At 39.7% G+C, this 19,635-nt stretch overlaps 1 protein-coding gene and 1 pseudogene across 1 annotated transcript; both read left to right on the forward strand.

Annotated features, from left to right (window-relative positions):
- The first annotated feature begins 4,902 nt into the window (after nucleotides 1-4,902).
- LOC143886348 (protein ASPARTIC PROTEASE IN GUARD CELL 2 pseudogene) lies at nucleotides 4,903-6,709 on the forward strand (annotated as a pseudogene).
- Nucleotides 6,710-17,335: 10,626 nt separating this feature from the next.
- On the forward strand, nucleotides 17,336-19,602 carry LOC143886886 (uncharacterized). Its single transcript, XM_077391052.1, has one exon. It carries the CDS (start codon nucleotides 17,544-17,546, stop codon nucleotides 19,299-19,301), a length of 1,758 nt encoding a protein of 585 aa, XP_077247167.1. The 5' UTR covers nucleotides 17,336-17,543; the 3' UTR covers nucleotides 19,302-19,602.
- The last annotated feature ends 33 nt before the right edge of the window (nucleotides 19,603-19,635 follow it).

Genomic DNA, 19,635 nt, shown 5'->3' on the forward strand with positions numbered 1-19,635 from the left:
CTTTTATCACCAGGGACACCCATTTGCCAGTGAACATTCACCTACTACTCTTCCCCGTTGGATCGTTTCATTATACATAGCACAGCAGCTGAGAATGTTCAGATAAATCCTGTCTTGGAATTTTTTACCACCCGAGTGAGAAATGGCGTGTTATTATTTTTTAGATAGTTTCTACATATTTAAGTGGAAAACCAATGAAGCTTATATGAGTTCAAATGTAATACTTAACAGGCTTGGACTTCAAAAATAGAGAATTGTAGTAAAAAGTATATAAAAATAGAGTAAAATTTATCATAGTTCAGCATCAGTTGAAGTTAATGTAAGGGGGAACAATAAGTTACATCACAATCTACTTTTATGCAATGGGTAATGCCAGTAAGGTCTAAAAAAATTAAAAAGAAAATATCAAAAAATCTAAATTTTAAGGATCTTTTGCTTTGTTAGAGTGTAGCCTTTTACTAGCCGGTTTGAGCTTTTCTGTTTTCTTTACTAATAAAGCATCACCATTCTTCAAGTAAAATCTACAAAGAACAGAAAATTCAAGGTGTGTACTCTGAACCAACTTAAAGTAAAACAACCAAAAAATATTGGATTTTAGCATCAATTGCCAGGAAGCAAGCACCCAAAGCTGGACACCATTGGAAAAAACAAGAAAATTGGAGATAGTGATGGAGAGAAGGGGGAGGGGGGGGGAGGGGAACAGAGAGATTATTATACTAGATAGTAGTTATAAGTGGCTCTTTCTATGTGCTGATCGTGCCTCAATTATTTGGAAGTCATTGCATCAAACTCAAATTCCTTTTTCCTTTGTGACATCTCCACTCTCCATTTTTCTATCCTATCACCTTTGGTTGGCCTTGTCGTTTTTACATGCACTGATATATCTTTTCCAACACCATGCAATATAATATACTCATTTAATTGTTTAATCTATATATCTTAAGATTTTCATGTCCAGATATTTAAAAACTATAGCTTGCAGTGTGAATTGATTTCTCACGATATCATGTGATAAACTGGGAAATACTATGCTCAAACATTTATAACTATGTGATCATAGAACTTAGAATGTGATATCGCAAGCCATTGATTAGATAATTGGTATTATCCATGTTAGAGTGTGGAAGATCTCACCGTTGGATCATCTAGGTGATAGATGAGGCCACTAAGCTAGAGAAGTAGTTAGGTTAGATTATAATTTTATCATTATCACCTTCTATATTTGTCTTAATATCTTTCTATGGTCATCTTTTTCAGTTTTCTATATAAAGACTCATTATGGCTAATTTTAACGCATTCAAGATTATGAAGAATCGTTTCCAACCAATCCATAGGTGTGATTTTCTTATTGTAAACCAAATGAAGGGTCTGGATAGCACTAATGTCATGTGGGTGTGCCATTATCAAACTTCTCGTAATGTTTCAAATGGACATTTAGTTTACATATCTCCTTATAATATCGAATTAGTTAATATCGATCCCTTCTCACTAAAAAGCCACCCCGTTGCTATCATGCTCTCATAATCACAGATTTGCAATCTCAACTTTATAACTAACCCCTGCACTCATTAAGAGGAAAAGGTGGTATTTTTTATTAACATGAGTGGTTTGTGATGCAATAAACAAAAGAAGCAGAACTTTCTACGCTAACCCACATTAGTCAAATAATAATAAAAATAAGGGATTTGCTAGCGTCCATCTCATAAGGCATTTAGTGGATGGCCTGTTGCATGTGAGCGCAGCCACACAGGCTCACTTTTCAGCAGATTTTGTCTTCATTCACGAGGTGGCTGCTCTCACATGCAACAGACCATCCGTGAAATGCCTTCTGCGGTGGACACTAGCAAATCCCTAAAAATACTAATGTGTAAGGTCGTCTTATTTTTGGTAGATAAGCTGGGATACTATGTATCTCAACCTTGAAGCAGTAGGTTCAATCCAGGCTTACCTACCAAAAAAATAATAATCTGTAAGGATGGGAGATGGTATTTCCAACAACTTCTTACAATTCTAGATGAGTTGTATGTGCCAATTATAAAATTCTAAAATGATGAGAAGGGTGGCAGATAATAGAGAGATAATAGAGAGAGTGTGTGTGTGAGATATTGGCGCCACCATGTTTTGATAATGGGACGAACTCACTTTGTTTGACACTCCACGGTATGATAATCAAGATCATTGATCTGTTTGACCAAAAATTGAGCCACATATGTGTTGGGTTTTACATAGTATACGAGGCTATCAAATATGGACACATCATATACATGTATATAGAGAATTCAGGCAGTTACCATCGTGATCAAACAATCAATCGTTGGGTTCTCAAAGGGACATATGCTGTTGAAGTGTAAAAGATTAGATAACACCTTCTCCAACCGCTTAAGTTTTTGAGTAATTGGTCATTTCACGTGGTATCATAGCAAACTGCCTAGGTTCAAAACTCCTTGATCTTAAAAATCCACATGAAATGGCCAACCCAAAAAAAAAAAAAGAGGCCACATGTGAAGGGGAGTGTTAAAGTATAAAAGATTAAATAACGCCTTCTCTAACAACTTATACTTCTGGAGTAATTAGTTGTTTAACATATAAATGTAATCCAGACCGTCAAATCTTGAAGAACATTATGGAGACCATGTTTTTGGTTCTATGCCGAACAGACGACACATGTCTATAGAGGTCTACATAAATTAATAGGTTAGCATTCTCGGTGAAGAGGAATAGTTTTTCTAAGTAAAAGAAAGTATGGCGGCAAAAGTACAATTAGGGCCCACATATTTGGATAATCAAGACCATTCATTTGTTGGTCCCCGCCGTGGATAAAAATCATCTCCATAGGATAATCCTAATCCTCCGATTTATATGGTGTGAAATGGACAGCTCAAACAGTTAAAAAATGAATCAAATGCACGCATTCATATATATTTTAAATTGTGTAAAGCAAGATACACTTTAGGTTGAAATGAGAAGATGGAACCTTTTATTTGCAATTTAGGAATGTGCAAGACTTTTCTTTTAGGGATATTAAATTCCACATACTTTACAACCCCCAACCTAGAACTTAAAAATATTCATCATGATGTAGTGACCATCTCGGTCTTGTGGGCGTTTCTGTTTCCCTTTCTTAATAAATTCTTTTTACCATTCAAAAAAAAAAAAAAAAAATACTCATCAAGATATTTTTACGATCATGCATTCATGCAAGTATAAAACAAGCGTGAATGTCAAGCAAGGATTAGCCACGTCTTTAGATAAAAAGAGAGACCTTTTGCTGTCAATAAAGAAAAGGGTGTATTGCCTTTAGTCATCCTAACTTCTTCAAATTCCCCTATTTCTTTGGTTGCCGGAATTTTTTTATTCTTGGGACTTTTGTGGAATTTCCGCAGAAAACCCACGTTTGGTTGGTGGGTCCAAAATAATCCCAGGAATCAAAATAACCCGCACGAAACCCCAGGAAGGAAGAAAAAAAACTCCCAAGAACCAAAAATAATCTTGCAGAAGAATTATTTGTTTTTTATTTTTTCTTCCCAACAGTTCAAGCAACCAAACAAAAAAATTTCCCACCATAGTCCAGTCAACCAAACATGGGATTTTTATTTTACCGGGATACTTCCAGGGAGTTTTTTTTCCCACCAATCTCCCAGGAAGTTTTTTGTCCCACAAAAATCCCAAGAACCAAAAAAATTCCGGCAATCAAACGGAGGTGATATCCATGCGTGGCAGTATGTTTCTTCCAAACATACTGCCATGCATGCATGAATCTGTCCAAGCTATGAGAAAGGGAGTGCAAATATCATTCCACTTAGGTCATGTTTAGGATGCAGGAAGAACATTTCTTGCGGAATAAAACTAATTTGAAGTGCGGTGATTTAAATTAACCTTCTGCATGTGTGTAATCAGACAATGGAAACTCACAAAATTCTAGAAAAATTTTCCTTGCCCCAGCTTAGTTATCAAAAAAAAAAAAAAAAAAAACTTTTCTATAAATTTTCTGCAATAAAAACAGGCCCTTAGATAAAATAATGTTCTTAATTAGTATTAGATACTCCCGTCATCTCAACTTCGACAAATTCTATAATCTATGAACTATACATATCTACCAATGTCTTGTCTTTTGTGGAATTGCCACTAACTTCTTTTGGCATTTTCCACGCAACTCTTTAAATTTGTTATTTGGTGTTGCAATTCTAAAAGACTTGGAAAAAAGAAGAAGAAGAGATGTGAGTCGGTGGGGCAATTCCCACTTCGATAAAAAACAATAAAGAACATTCCATCATTGTATGACATGTTTGGCAACAACGAAAATCTCTTCCTGATTTTTTTTTCTTGGAAAACGATATTCTATGCTTTGACAAACCACTTTTTAGGTAAAAATTATTCCGGGTTTCTTGAAAAGTTTTTACCTGAAATAATCTCAACCTAATAAAGGCATTACCAAACCTTGGGAAAATTGTTTTCCAGGAACAAATTCAGTAAAAAAATTGCCAAACATGTCCTTATAGACTTGAAATTGATATAAAAAATGGCACATGCATGAATGCATGGATTTATGAAAGCATGAAGTTGTAAACAAACATTCATGAATACATACATATCTACAGGCATACATACATACATACATACTTCAAGTCGAATTATAAATGTATGGCACTTACATATGTCACGAGATAAAAAGAAGGGCTTTTAATTCAAATAAAGAAAAGGAAATGACTTTGCTTCATTTTCAAACCCAACAAAACCCCCCCTCAGACTCAAGCATCGAGTAGTGAGAGAGGGAGTACTTGTCTTTACTATGGAAGCAGACTAAAAAAGTAGTCACGCTTATTCTAAAAGGAAAAAAACCATTGAAAACAACAAACACAAAGCTCTAAATCAATCAAACAAAACAAAACAAAACAAAATCCCCAAATACACATGCCTCAATTATTTCACTCTCTCACTTCAAAAACCAAACACATAAATTCCTCTCCACCCCCAACTCAAGTGCTTGCAAAACCAAAAGGAGAAACAAAACAAAAAAATGCTACTCTTAGCAGCAATAGTGCTGGCTGTTGTTATGCAACTCATGGGTGGCGGTAGCAGCACGGCCTCCACCGGACCGGCCATCGACTTTCAGTACTTGAAAGTGCGAGAAACAATCGACGGAACAAAAATCCGGCCATCAGAGGTGATGGGTCCTCAAAAATTCTCGAAAACAAATGAGAAAGAAGTCGATCGGAAGTGGCGGCTGAAGTTAGTCCATCGGGATGAGATCTCGTCGCAGAATTTTACCGGTCATCGTCACCGTCTCGACGAGCGATTGAAAAGAGATGTGAAGAGGGTGGCGAGTTTGACTCGCCGGCTGACAGAGGGCGGCACCGCCGGGGTTAGTTATAAGGTGGAGGATTTTGGGTCAGACGTAGTGTCCGGAATGGAGGAAGGGAGTGGAGAATACTTTGTGAGGATTGGGGTTGGGAGTCCTCCAAGAAATCAGTACATGGTGATTGATTCTGGGAGTGATATTGTTTGGGTACAATGTCAACCCTGTTCTCAGTGCTATAGACAATCCGACCCGGTCTTCGACCCGGCGACCTCGGCTTCGTTTGCCGGCGTGGCTTGCGGCTCCACCGTCTGCGGCCAACTCGAAAACGCCGGTTGTCATGCCGGCCGGTGCCACTACGAGGTCTCGTACGGAGATGGGTCCTACACTAAGGGCACTCTCGCCCTCGAGACCCTCACGTTCGGACCCACTATTGTCCGAAACGTGGCCATGGGGTGTGGCCACAAGAACCGTGGGCTCTTTGTAGGTGCCGCCGGGTTATTGGGCCTCGGCGGTGGCTCATTGTCATTCATTGGCCAGCTCGGGGGCCAGACCGGGGGCGCCTTTGGCTACTGCCTAGTGAGCCGTGGTACTAGCTCTTCGGGGGAGCTGGTCTTCGGACACGACGCTGTCCCAGTTGGGGCAGCGTGGGTCCCACTCTTAAGGAACCCACGAGCCTCTAGTTTCTACTATATTGGGCTCGCGGGCCTTGGAGTGGGAGGGATACCTGTACCGGTGTCCGAAGATGTATTCCGGCTGACGGAATTGGGGGATGGAGGCGTCGTCATGGATACTGGGACAGCAGTGACGAGGTTCCCGGGGCCTGCTTACGAGGCGCTGCGTGACGCATTTGTTGAAAGCACAGTGGGCCTCCCGCGGGCCTCAAGTGTGTCTATCTTCGACACGTGTTATGATCTGTCTGGGTTCGTGCAAGTACAGGTGCCAACTGTGTCGTTTTACTTTTCCGGTGGGCCGACGCTGATAATTCCAGCAAGGAATTTTCTGATTCCGGTGGACGAAGTGGGGACTTACTGTCTTGCATTCGCTCCATCTTCTTCTGGGCTTTCCATCATAGGAAACATTCAACAGGAGGGGATTCAGATCTCATTTGATGGGGCCAATGGTTTTGTGGGCTTTGGGCCCAACACTTGTTAGAAAGTAGAAACAAGTGCTTATGGTGCTCTTACCTGTAATGGTAATAGGTAGTGAGTGAGAGAAATTATGTAATTGTATAAGCTCGTCGGTTGAGTTTAGTGGATTACACTAGTTTTATGTTTTGTAAGAAAGTAAGATTTTCAGCTAAGAATGGTCAATATTCCTAGTGGAAAGGCTGTAAAATGATAAATCCAACTAAGAAACAGTGAGTATTCCAAGAGGAAAAGTTCACAAATATATAAGATTAAATTAAGGAAATCTATATCTAACGTTTCATGGAAATTTTCCTTGGTCCTTGGAAAGTTTCAAGTTGGACCCTGAATATTTTTTTTCCATATAACATTTTTTGTATCAAATTTTTTACCCATGATCCAAACAGTTCCCAAGAGAGTGAGGTAGCTAGAATTACAAGATAAATGAGAGAGAGAGAGAACCAAAGAAAGCTATATCTAAGAGAGAGCTAAAACGAGAGGTTAAATAGAGAATTATACCAGTCAAAACATTTGTGTAGAAAAAGCTAAAACCAGAGTCAAAATTTCAAAAGGCAAAAAGGTCCATTGCTTGGAAACCAGAGCACCCATGTATGAAATGAGAGCAACAACCAAGAGAACCCTTTACCCATGCACTTCTAATTATGGGCCTAGTGAGTGGGTGGTAGGTTTGCATCACTTGCACTGCTCAACACTCCCTCTTCTAGTGGAGTGCTCTCTCTCTCTCTCTCTCTCTCTCTCTCAAGAAAGCTGCTATTGGGTAGAATGATGGGCAAGGGAGCCACGACCATGGTGGTTCATAAGCATGTGAATTCCTTAGTTGGATTTTTGGTCAGCTTTGAATGTGACCCAAGTTAGAGACATTCAAGCAATGACTTTTACAAAGGGCTCTGCTTTTGGTGTTTAAAGTAGAAAGACTTAGTAGCCAACCCTCCACATTTACATGTGGGGTTATATCGCCTTCTCCTAGGTTTTGCCATTTACCCTTTATCCCCACAAAAGGTAAAGTTTGGTGTGAAATTGGAGAAAAGAAGGGAATCACCAAAAGCACAGAGCTAACTGACACCATGAATTGAGTTTTGCTTTGAGATCGGTATTGTTGAGGGAGGGATATACACCGAAACTTTCCAATGAAAGCACTTAGAACAAATCATCATATCTTGCCCGGGTCTTGCGATGTCTTAGAGATTAGGATGTCAGAGCGATATACACGGAATTTTCACAACACAACACCTAGTCAAGTCATCAGAGGTGATAGTGACTGAACGGGATGGAGAATGTCATAGATTGTCACGTTAGATTCTCTACATTTTCCATGATATTTACACGCAATTTTGGATAGATACAACCCATATATATTTTTAGAATTCACTTTAATTCATGGCCTCACACAACTCATGTTAAGTTGTAGAAGTAATGAAAGCATAAGAATGGGTGGGATTCCCACAAAAGTGGCTAGTATTCCCACCTTCATTCTCTCAAGTCTCATCTCAGATAGGGGGAAACGAAAAGAAAAATCAAAGTAGGCCCCACATCTCTCTCTCTCTCTCTCTCTCTCTCTCTCTCTCTCTCTCTCTCTCTCTCTCTGCATTTCTTAGTGGACCCGCATTTCTTAGTGGACCCGCAATACACACAGCAGAATGCCTCACAGCCTAAGAGGAATTGGCCACATTTGTTTTCTGTCGCGCACGATACATGTACCCCGACCATTGGAGCGAGTGATGGGACCCATCACTCCTCTGTTATGGTCCTGAATGGGGACTTGCTTAAGTTTTGGACTAGGTTGGACATGGGACAAGTTTAAACTTTAAAGGGCTTAACCTAACGTGATCCATCAGCTTTGGAGCTTTTGGTGTATTGGTTAGGTACCCAACATTTGGTGTCATAGCAGCCACAACGTCCCATGTTCGAGTCACGGCAGGAGTGACCATTGGAAAGGACTATCTGAAAAAAAAGGCCAGAGTGAAAGCCACCACAGAATGGCTTACCGAGGACAGCAGATGCGGAAGCATGCTGAAATGTTATGGTCCTGAGTGGGGACTTGCCTAGGTATGGGACTAGGTGGGACCTAACCTGGTATGGGACAGGTTTAAAGGGCCTAGCCTAATGTGTCCCATCAGCTTTAATTGGAGCTTTTGTCATATTCGTTAGGTACCTAACATCCTCCTGAGTTGTGAAATGGCGGAGCTGTTATATTTCCATGGAGATTGAAATCCTTGGTTAAACTCAGATTGAATACCTGCTTAGATAATTTTATCTTTTGAATAAAACCCCTGGTCTTTGATACCATACTTGTTCACTCGGGTTATTCTCTACATGAACAAAGGTGATTTGGAGTCGCTGAACAGGGGCTTACCTTATCCTTGTATAGACTTGCTATCCTATATCATGTCCAACTTTATTTTTGGGAAAAATATCAACAAACTAAAATTGGTGATCAACAAATAAGATAATTTCAAGATGCTCTTCTACTTCTCATATATCTTAAATCGACCCCCTATGTGTCTATCTCTCTCCTCTTTTTCTCTCTAACCCCGAGGAGAGAGAGAAAGACACATAGGGAGTCGATTTAAGATATTTGAGGTCGTTTTATCACTGCCTGGTCTTCAAAAAAATTGTCACGAGTTGCGAGAAGGTAAGGCGTCCATTGGCCTCTATAAACTATGCATCTGTTGGTGTCTATTTTTTGCTTTTCTGCTTTTTGCCCTCAAGCATGGGAGACGACGGGAGAATTTTTTTGTGAAGTTTTCACTTTCACAACTGGTGAAAAGGGTGTGGAGGGGAAATAGGGTGAGGAATTATCATGTGCCAGAGAAAATATGCATGCAAATGCATGGACCTTGCTAGTCCAGCTTATTAGGGCATTTGATTATGCCATTATAATTAAACACGTTAACAGGAATTTGTTTGCTAGTCAGAGTAATAGGAATGATATATAAAAGATGCATGATAGAAAGGAATGGAACTCTTGCAATTGATCTTCATTGCTAATACACGAAAGAGGGCTCTTTACACTTTGCTCAGTCAATGATTGTTAGATTTGTTCGAAATATAATCTTGACCACTTGACTACCCATTGTCGTGGAACTTTTTACTTGATGGAGCTTGCCATGCACCCATTGAATGTTCCTACCTTGGAACGTTACTTGTTAACTTCTACATTGGGAGCTTGCAACAAAGACTTGACTACATTGGAAATCTACTCTTGTGGAAGTTAATGGCCTAGGGACTTAGCTTTTATCTTGGAATTGTGCAAGTCAAATATTTACTTTACATTGGTTAATGTGTTAGTGGTAACTTAGGGAAGCTAAGTTTAGTTAAGAAAAGCTAATCTCTGATTTGAAGTGTAGAGTATATTTTGGGCCATGTATCTTCTTCATTTGTAAGTCATTTTAGTGAAATTTGAAGTTTATTGAGTAGTATAACAACTTGGGCTTCTTTCTTTGTATGTTTGGAGTCAAGAGAACAATTTTCTTCTCTTGAATCACATTTTCTCGCTCCAACCTAGTTGGTTTCATCCCAACATGATTGAGGTGGTTTGGTACTAATAGGAGTAGGGAATTTTTTTTTAGATGCAATGGGGAGGGGAATTCTTTTTAGTTAATCGGGGAGGTTTTTTTTTTTTTTTTTTTTACTTTTTGACTTTTTTGGTGTGTGTGTGTGTGTGTGAGAGAGAGAGAGAGGGAGAGAGAGAGAGAGAGAGAGAGAGAGAGAGAGGTGTTATGGATATTAGGGAGCAAATAGATCGTTTTGTGGTTCGCGAATTGGAATCAAGATAATCCAAATGTTGTTTAGTTGATCAGAACCACCATCCAAGGTGATCCCATCCATAAGATTTGTCCGGTATAATTTGGGCAATCTTTATGACTTTTTAAATGGTCTGCCTATGTTTTGGATTCTTTGGTGATCGTCTATCTCCTTCAATTAACTCTTTCTTCGATTCCCAGTACTGGATTGCACGCTTCGAATACTTTGTTATGCGTTCATGTGTGATGAATTACATTTAGCAACTATAGTTAATTGTGAATTACATTTGGCCCTTTTGAATGTTGACTTGACATAGTTAATTGTGATCAAGATTTATGGTTCTTAGTTTTTCCCTCTTCCAAAGCGGGGTCTTGATTGGTTGCTTGTCCTTAAACTGTATCCCGAAATAGTAGGGCAGACCGTTTGGATTGTTAGATCCACCCAAAAGCAAAGATCCCACATCAAAAGTTTACTATGGTGTGGAAGGGCCTTTTTTTAACTGGTTAATCTTGATTGCTAAAAAAACACAACCCTGACCAAGGTAGTCAAGCGGCCTAACACAATACCAAAACTAGGGGTGTCAATGGACAATGGAACCAAATGATGGACCATCCGAGTTCCTCTAGGGTTTTCTCTTGGGTTTTTCTCGGGTCACTCACTTGTACGGTCTTGGTTGAGAGGACAAGGAAAGGGTTGTAGGTTTGTGGGTTTGGGTTTAATCCATTATAATTCTAGTATATTGTTTTTCTCATAGTGGAAGATCGTGTTTCTCGCACGTGAATGTAGGCATCTTGCCGAACCACTTAAAATCTTCGTGTTCATCTTGTGGCTTGTATTTGTCTTTACTTTTCCCTTTATTTGTGCATGATCGGATCGAATTTGCCCTGTGGATTTTCCCAACAAGTGGTATCAAAGCCGGGGCATGGTAACCCGAGTGTGCCCCCAAGGACGGAAAAATCCCTCGGAGAAGATCTCAGTAACCCTGGTGGTGTACTTCGGATGATGGAAAAATCCCTCAGAGAAGAACTCGTAGTTCACACGTTGCTCCTGCGTGGAGGGGCGAGATTATCCACGTTGTTGGGGGTTCCACGTGAAAGCAAAGATCCCACATCGGAAAAGTAATAGATGTGGATGGCCTTTATAAGGCTAGCTTTCAAGAGTGAGCTTTACCCGGGGCATGGACACCCAGCTACATCGTATGTGGCAATCAGATCACTTCATTCCTTCAAATGTGAAGTACATCAGCACCTTCTCAGTCATAGTCATAGATACACTGTAGCTGGGCATCCCAAGTAACGAAAAGGGGCGCATTTATCATTGTCCATGAAAAAACACGTTTTTATTGAGATTAATCCCACCCCGTCACAAAAATGTGAAGGACTTATTTCAAGGGATGCACCTAGTATGGATGTGAAACAATCTCTTAAAATATTCTACAAAAATGAAGTCTACACAATCCAACAAGCTTTATTTAGGAGTTCTGATGTGATGCAGTGCTAACTAGACCTGGCAAGAATTGACCCGGACCCGCGGGTCGACCCGGCCTGTAATTTCCGGGTCAGGGTCAACATTTTGTGACCCGTTTCTAAGTTGACCCGTGGGTGCCAGTAGAAGTGAAACAAAGTAGTTTTTCAGTAATTGTCATATTTCTATATCTTTCCTTTGTAGTTTTTTCCGTAATTATCATATAAATGTACCTTTTTTGGTACTTTTTTCATAATTTATCTACTTTAGAACACTTTGTCTATAATTTTCCTCCAGTTTAATACCTTATGATTATTATTGCTCGCCACATTTCCAGAAATAGTATTTTCGTGCAGTTTTCACCACCTCTACTAAGACAAATCTCTCAACACATACAATTGCAAAGGATGAGCGAGAAGTAACCTTTGGAGAAGGTGGCTAGCAAATACCTATAAAAATCTTGAAAAAACAGAAAAAACAAAAATTCATTAAAAAAAACCGAGTTACCCGCGGGTTGACCCGGGCCCGTACGGGCCGGGTCAAACCCGGCCCAAGCCCGCCTGTTTGCCAGGTCTATTGCTAACATGGCAGCCATGTTATGCCTTGGTGGCTTTGGTGGAGTTCCCATAGGTAGAGACCATATGACCAGTATGCTCAGCCGCTACCTATTCTTAGGGCTGCAACTCGAGCTGGGTTTTACCCGACCCGCATTGACCCGACCCGAAAATAGCCTGGGTTGGGTTCAAGTTTCTCGGGTTTCGGGTCAAGCCGGGTTGAGCATCCAAAAGCCCGCATGAATCTCAGGTCAAGCCGGGTTTGAAGGGGCCCGACCCGACCCGACCCAACCCGAGTTACATAAGTTATAGTATGTATTTTTTTTTTCTATTGTTAGTTAGAAGTTAAAAGTGAAAACCCACGCACACACTGTTATAGTATGTGAGTGTAATTTTTGCTTCTATGAGTTGAGTTGATTCAGCATTGTTTGATTGTAATTACAGCATTGTTTGATTCAAGTGTAACGTGAGTGTAATTACATCATTGTTTGATTCAAGTGTAATTTCTGCCTCTATGAGTTTCGTTGCCTTGCCAAACAAGAGTTTTCCTTGAAAAATTGCGTCAACGTGAAAAAGCCAAACCCAACCTGAGATATTTCTCGGGTAGGGTTGGATTCTCCAAAACCCGACGCGCCGACCCGAGTTGCAGCCCTACCTGTTCTTGGGAAGTTATAACAAGATTCTATTTCTCGACTTCATTAATTCCAATTTCCTGACATTCAAAATGTTAGGAAACTGGCGGAATTATGGGCGAAAATAGTGGGATGCTGTCAGCAACAGCCAGTTGGACTTGGTGATGGACAGCCCATCTTGACCTGCCACTCTTTTTAAGTCCACATAGATGGCAAGCGACAGAGATTGACCAACAGTTTACATCTCATGGAAATCAAACAAAAGTAGGAAAGAGGGTGTCTTGAATAATTGGGTTGGAGAAAAGAGTGTAGTTTGGAACAGAAAAATGATGTCCTTTGTGGCTATACTTAGAAAAATGGGTCACGCTTAAGAGTGTGACAATGAAGACTAACAGGCCAGTGAAGCTCTAATGACAAGTCATGTGCATCTCGCCGCCCACTGTAACTAACGGTGCCTGCGGGGCATTTACTCATGGTGACCCCATTGGGGCTGTCCACCACTAGAACAGAAATGTAATCCTTGGATAAGTTGTTCTTGGGATTAGCTATCCTGCTCAAGTACTATGTTTGTTTTAAAATTATCTTGTCTCCTGCTCTTCAATTTTGTTTCATAATATTATAACCAAGAGAAAAGGTTTGCTGAGAAAGAATGACATGCACAAAATCAAGAAATTGTTCCAAATATTTAGGATTAGCCTTAGCTTAATTGGCCAACATAAACAACAGAAGATAACAAGTCTATCCAAGTCTCGATCCGAGGTTAAAATACAATAGTCGACATAAACAGAGGATATCAAGTCTATCCTATGGTGAATAGATGTCGATGCCTATTAATTAGGTCTCTTACATCATCCTAAGGTGGATCTGCACTCGTAACGACTCCCCTCTATTGACAGATGCAAGGGCTCTCTTTATACAAGAGTCGGAGAAGAAGGGCCCTTGAATAGATCCATCTCATTTTTTAAGTCGGTTGAGAAACTGAATTCGGCTGCACTTAATGGGGCATCCATGCTCATGGGTTTCCAATGGCACCTTTCAGTTTAGCATTCGTCTGGCTTTTAATAGTTGAGAAAGGGGTAAAATGAAGTATGGGAGTGAAATTATTAAAGCAAATGAGGGCAAGACATTTACTTCAATCAACCTTAATTTTATTTATCCACTTCAAGGGAGAAAAACGCGGTGAGGCCCGATGACAATTGACAATTAACAATGTACAAAATTTGGATCAATCAAATGTGGACCCACACCATTATAATGATCCAACGGCGGTAGTTGAACAATGCCCGACTTGAAGCTCATTAGTGTGGTCACCATCAGGAAAACCATCCCAAAGGCATTAACATGTGACATGTGTCTTACCCGCTCTACTGATGTTCATGTCTCTTTTTGTCGTCTAGTGCCACCTCAGAAACCCACGCCACGTGCAACTACTCCTCACCACTCCTTAAAAAATTGTCGATGCCACCTCTCAATCAATCCAGCCTAATACTCGGAAGTTCAATCTACTAGAGAGACCTGCTAGGAAGACACACCCATGTCTAGGAGATCCCTGACCTACTAAAAAAATTCCTATTGGATTTTGATAGAAAAAAGGAGAAGATAAGGGACGGGACAAGCATTTATTAGATAGGGGCGTCATTATAACTGGAGATAGAGGGAAGAGAGAGAGCATTATTCCCTAGAAAATTACATGCGAGACTTACAAGGTAAAGTTGATATCACCTCCATTTTTCCACTAGCAACCAAACGAAGCATAACAGCCTTATATATTGTGCCACATTTACAACATCACATTAATGACTTTCTTCGTGATTAAATTACGCTTATGCCGTGATTTTTTTTCCATGATAAATCAGTGTCTCCGAGTGAAGATGAAGGTGAAGTGGCTAAAAATCCGGACACAAAAAACAGACTAGTGTCTCCAGCTATGAGAAGTGGAAAAAAAAATAAGGAAACAAAAAACTCTCCTCAAAATGGGAGACTTTTTCCTGATTTTTTGCCACTTCTCATCGCGGGAGACACTAGTTTCTTGTCTTTTGTTTCCAGATTTTGCCACTTCACCTTCATATCCACATGGAGAAACCGTTTTATCATGAAAAAAATTCTTAGTATTTTCATCAAGGAAAATGTTATCAGCACTACTAAATTTTGATGAGGGCACTCCTCACTTTATTAAAAGTACGATATGGCCCGCACCATAGGATGATCTAAACCGTCCATTGGATGGGCCACAGCCTCAATAGGTTATGACCCAAAAATCATTTCCATAGGTTGATCCTAAGCCTTCGATCTGAATGTTAGAGGGTTGATCTTAACCCCATATAGATCGGGGGGTTAAGATCAACCTATGGAAATGATTTTTGGGGCACAACCCATTTAGGCTGTGGCACATCTAATGGACGGTTTGGATCATCCTATGGTTCGGACCATACCGTACTTTTAATAAAGTGAGGAGTGCCCTCATCAATATACAGTAGTGCTTATCAAGGTTTGAAATTTCGACCGAAATCCGAACAACATGTACACCGAAATGGCCGAAACATACAAAATTTCGACCGAAATTTCAGTAATTTCGACCAAATTTTTGGATGAAATATTAATATTTTATTCATTTACAAAATTTCAGCGGAAATTAATTTCGGCCAAAATTTCTGCCAAAAAACCGACATTTCAAGCGGCTTTACCCAATTTCAACTGAAATGTCAAGATTTCGGCTGAAATTTCGGTTTCGCCTAGGTCCGAAATATATGCCGAAACTGAAATTTCAAACGATGGTGCTGATAACATTTCCCTTTAATAAATGAAAACCGCAATCTACACGGGTACACATGGCAATATTAAGAGGGCTGTTATGGACAATCCAAAAACAAATGTGTCTTCCCATCATTTACTTATCAAGATGTCCACGTCAACAATGCTGTATAAGTGATCCACGTGGACCAATCAGATATCCCCCGCGATCAACGCAGGATAAAGCATGTCAAATGAAGGGATTGGTTGGCACTCACCCTATATCTACCTATAATAGAAAGAGAGGACCGCATAAGTATGTGCCTTTGAGTAAAGTACAAAACACAAAAGGATTTCAAATTCAAGGAGAGGGAGGCCAAGGGGGATCCAACTAAGAGTGATAGCCGACTAAAAACTAGCCCCATTTGACTCTGAGATTTTGAGTTTGGCCTTTTGAGAAAGCAACGAAAACCCTTCATGTCCAGCGTTACTTTCAAGAAAATCAGGGCCGTAGAGATATTGACCACCACCTTGTCTTCCCCCTAACATATTTTACAGTAGTTAAGGGGAATTTTATCATTTGAAAACTTCGTGTATGATGTGGTTAGTACAATCCTCATTAGTTATTGAAGAGAAGGGAAAAAATGAGGAAAGAGAATGAATAGAGCTTGAGGGAGAAGCCCAAAAGAGATTGCTAAGAGCACAAAAAGAAATCCAAAATAATTATGAAAACCAATTTAACCTTCTAATTAAGAAAGGGAAATAATATCAGCACTCTAATGTTTTGATAGAGCGGAAGCTTCTTGTCATTTAGGGGTCGTTTGGATACGTGTATTTTAGAATCCATGTTTTAGTTTGAAAACAGTGTAAAAGAGGGTTCATGATCAAGCTCTTGTGTGCTGTCCTGACAGTGTTTCTTGGATTTGAAGTAAGAAAATTAGGTTTTAGAAATATCTCTCGCATCCTGAGATTTTTAAAACCTGGAAACATGGGATGATCTGCTACGCTCTTGCTGGCGGAAAGAAGGGCGAGAAATCAGAAACGACAGCTGGTCCACTTCTTCTCTTGTCTCTCCTCTACCGTTTTGAAGAAATCCCAGACTCTAAAATCCGCCTATCCAATTAAAAGGGAAAAGACAAGCCAGGACCACAGAGGTATCAAAACATTGCAGTGCTGATATCATTTCCCTTACAAAAACAAATTAAAGAAGGCATAAAATTTGTTTTAGAGCTTTTCCTTTCAGCCAGTCTTTTTTTTAAAATAGAAAATGAGCAAATATTAACTATAATATTCCCCTTTTTTTCTTTAATTAAGATCACAAGCAACTTTACAGCTATAAAAAGGAAGAAAGGATCAAATTAGCCTTGCAATTGGTATTTAATGAACATATAACAAATAATAATAGTAATGTTTCAACTTTTCCTACAATAGAAATAGTAAAATAGCATGAATAATAATTTTAATACTAATAATACTGTATTCGGTAATCTGCAAAAGAATAATAATTTTATATTTCTTTTTTTAATATTATATTTCTATAATTTTAGTGAATTAATAGGATATAGAGATTAGGGCTGGGGCATTTTATTGAGGATTTTAAGATAGTGAATTTGAATCCAAGACGGTCCAACGTTCAAAATGAATTTAAAAAAAAAACTCACGCGTAGACACAATCGTGGCCATGTGAACAGAATAATAAATAAATAATGCAAAAAAAAAAAAAAAATCATTTTTCCTTATATTCGTCAGACTATAAAATGAAAGGTCCAAGTTCAAAAAGACTCCAACCATACTCTTTGCTTTTCCCTTTTTTTACCCCCTTTTATCATTATACCTTCCACCCTGCTTGAAGGAACAAAAACCATACTTGATTTGGTCTTTTCTTTTCTTTTTTATTACTTCTGCCACCAGCACCACTCAAAAATCCATGTAGTTTCAACAATCCAACCCAAAAAAATTCAGACCCACTTCCAAGATGCAGAAACCTAGATGGGTTTTTCAGCTTTTCATCATCCTGTTTTCTGCCGCTTTGTTCTCTCAAACCCTAGCTCAGACTTGCTCAGAAGCAGATAGAAATGCTCTACTCAGCTTCAAAGCCAGCATCTTGGTGGACACTGCAGGCATTCTTTCTTCATGGGTTGGGGCAGATTGTTGTGGAGCTTGGGAGGGGATTGAATGCCATCCAACAACTGGCAGGGTCACTGGGTTGCAATTGCAGAGAAACCAAGATCAGGAACCTATCCTTTTCATGAAGGGTGTTTTAGCTTCTTCTCTGGGTAGCCTTCAATTTTTGGAGGTGTTGGTGATAAGTGGAATGAAACAAATCAAAGGCACCATACCTGAGAGCTTCTCAAAGCTGACCCATCTCACTCAGCTGTACCTTGAAAACAACATGCTTGAAGGGTCCATACCTTCAAGCTTAGGTGAGTTGCCCCTTCTCCAAAGCCTTTCATTGACTGGGAACCATTTGCAGGGACAGGTGCCTCCAAGTTTAGGACTCCTCAACAACTTGATCCAGATAAATTTTGGGAAGAATTTCCTGACTGGGACAATACCACCCACCTTGAAAAACCTTAACAAATTGCAGGCTCTTGATCTTAGCAACAACCTTCTCTCTGGTGGGATACCTGATTTTGTAGGGCAGTTTCAAAATTTGACCTACTTAGATCTTTCCAATAACCATTTCTCTGGACAGATACCCATTTCCATATGTAATTTATACAATCTATTGGACTTGTCATTGAGTAATAACAATCTGACTGGTGCTATTCCAAGTCAGATTGGCAATCTAAAATCTCTTAGCAGCCTTTCTCTGAGTAATAATCTTCTCACAGGTCCCATTCCAGAATCATTAGCGAAAATACAAAACCTATGGAACTTAAATGTTTCTAGTAACAGGATTTCAAATCCTTTGCCTAGTGAACTTGCCCTTGCAAAGGGAATCCCTTCTCTTTCGTCCATAGACTTATCCTACAACAACCTACATCTTGAGACTATTCCTGATTGGATCAGGAACAGAGAGCTAACAAGTGTCCATCTTGCAGGCTGTAACCTCAAAGGAGACCTCCCAAATTTTCCAAAGCCTGCTTCCTTGAATTCTATAGACCTTTCCAATAATTATCTCACAGGCTTCATTCTTGATTTCACAAACATGTCGAGCTTACAAAAAGTCAAGCTCTCAAACAATTTGTTGAGAGCTGATGTTTCAAAAATTGTGTTACCAGATGGATTTTCCTCCCTTGACCTACATTCAAACCAATTATATGGGTCAATTTCAAAGCTCTTACAGACCACCAATAGCTTTTTAGAGGTTCTAGATCTCTCAAACAACAAAATTACAGGGGGGTTTCCTGAATTTCCAGAAGGTTTGGGCTTGAAATGGCTTGATTTGTCAAGCAATCAGATTACAGGGCAAATCCCAATTTCAATTTCAAAACTTGTTGAAGTGGAGAGGCTAGACCTTTCAAGGAACCGGATCAATGGCACCATCCCCACAGGTTTTGGGCAGCTATCGAGATTAGATTGGATGGACCTCTCAAGCAATGCACTCACTGGCAAGATCCCAGATAGCCTCTTGGGTTTGAAAAACATCAAGCATGCAAGCTTCAGGGCCAACAGATTATGCGGTCAGATTCCACAAGGAAGACCTTTCAACATTTTCCCAGTTGCTGCTTATGCCCACAACCTGTGCTTATGTGACAAACCTCTGCCCCCCTGCAAGGGAAGAAGCTAATAACACTAAGCTGATGAGAATAAGTCAGTAGAGTGCTGACTCAGCAATCAAATATGACATCATCAACCATGTCGGCACTGTCAAGTGAGAAAGCAATGGGTCAACACAGGTAGGACAATATCATGCCACACCACATGTTAGGTAAGAGGGTTGGGATTCTGTCCATTGTGACAATTCAAACCTAAATCTTCTCTTCAATTATACTTTCCCAAATTTCTTTTCCTTTGCTTTCTATTATTGCATATCAGAGCTGTAAACAGTTTTATTTCAACGTAATTGAATTTCCACATGTTCACCGGCTTCTTTTCTTATTATATATTTATATGATGTAAAA

This window comes from Tasmannia lanceolata, unplaced genomic scaffold, assembly GCF_043159265.1.
Source record: "Tasmannia lanceolata isolate RefF3 unplaced genomic scaffold, GAP_Taslan_0.1 ptg000011l, whole genome shotgun sequence".
Lineage (NCBI taxonomy): Eukaryota > Viridiplantae > Streptophyta > Magnoliopsida > Canellales > Winteraceae > Tasmannia > Tasmannia lanceolata.

What these genes read in the sequence shown, in the direction of transcription:
- LOC143886886 (XM_077391052.1), top strand. Translation starts at nt 17,544, where the DNA reads ATGCAGAAACCTAGATGGGTTTTTCAGCTTTTCATCATCCTGTTTTCT.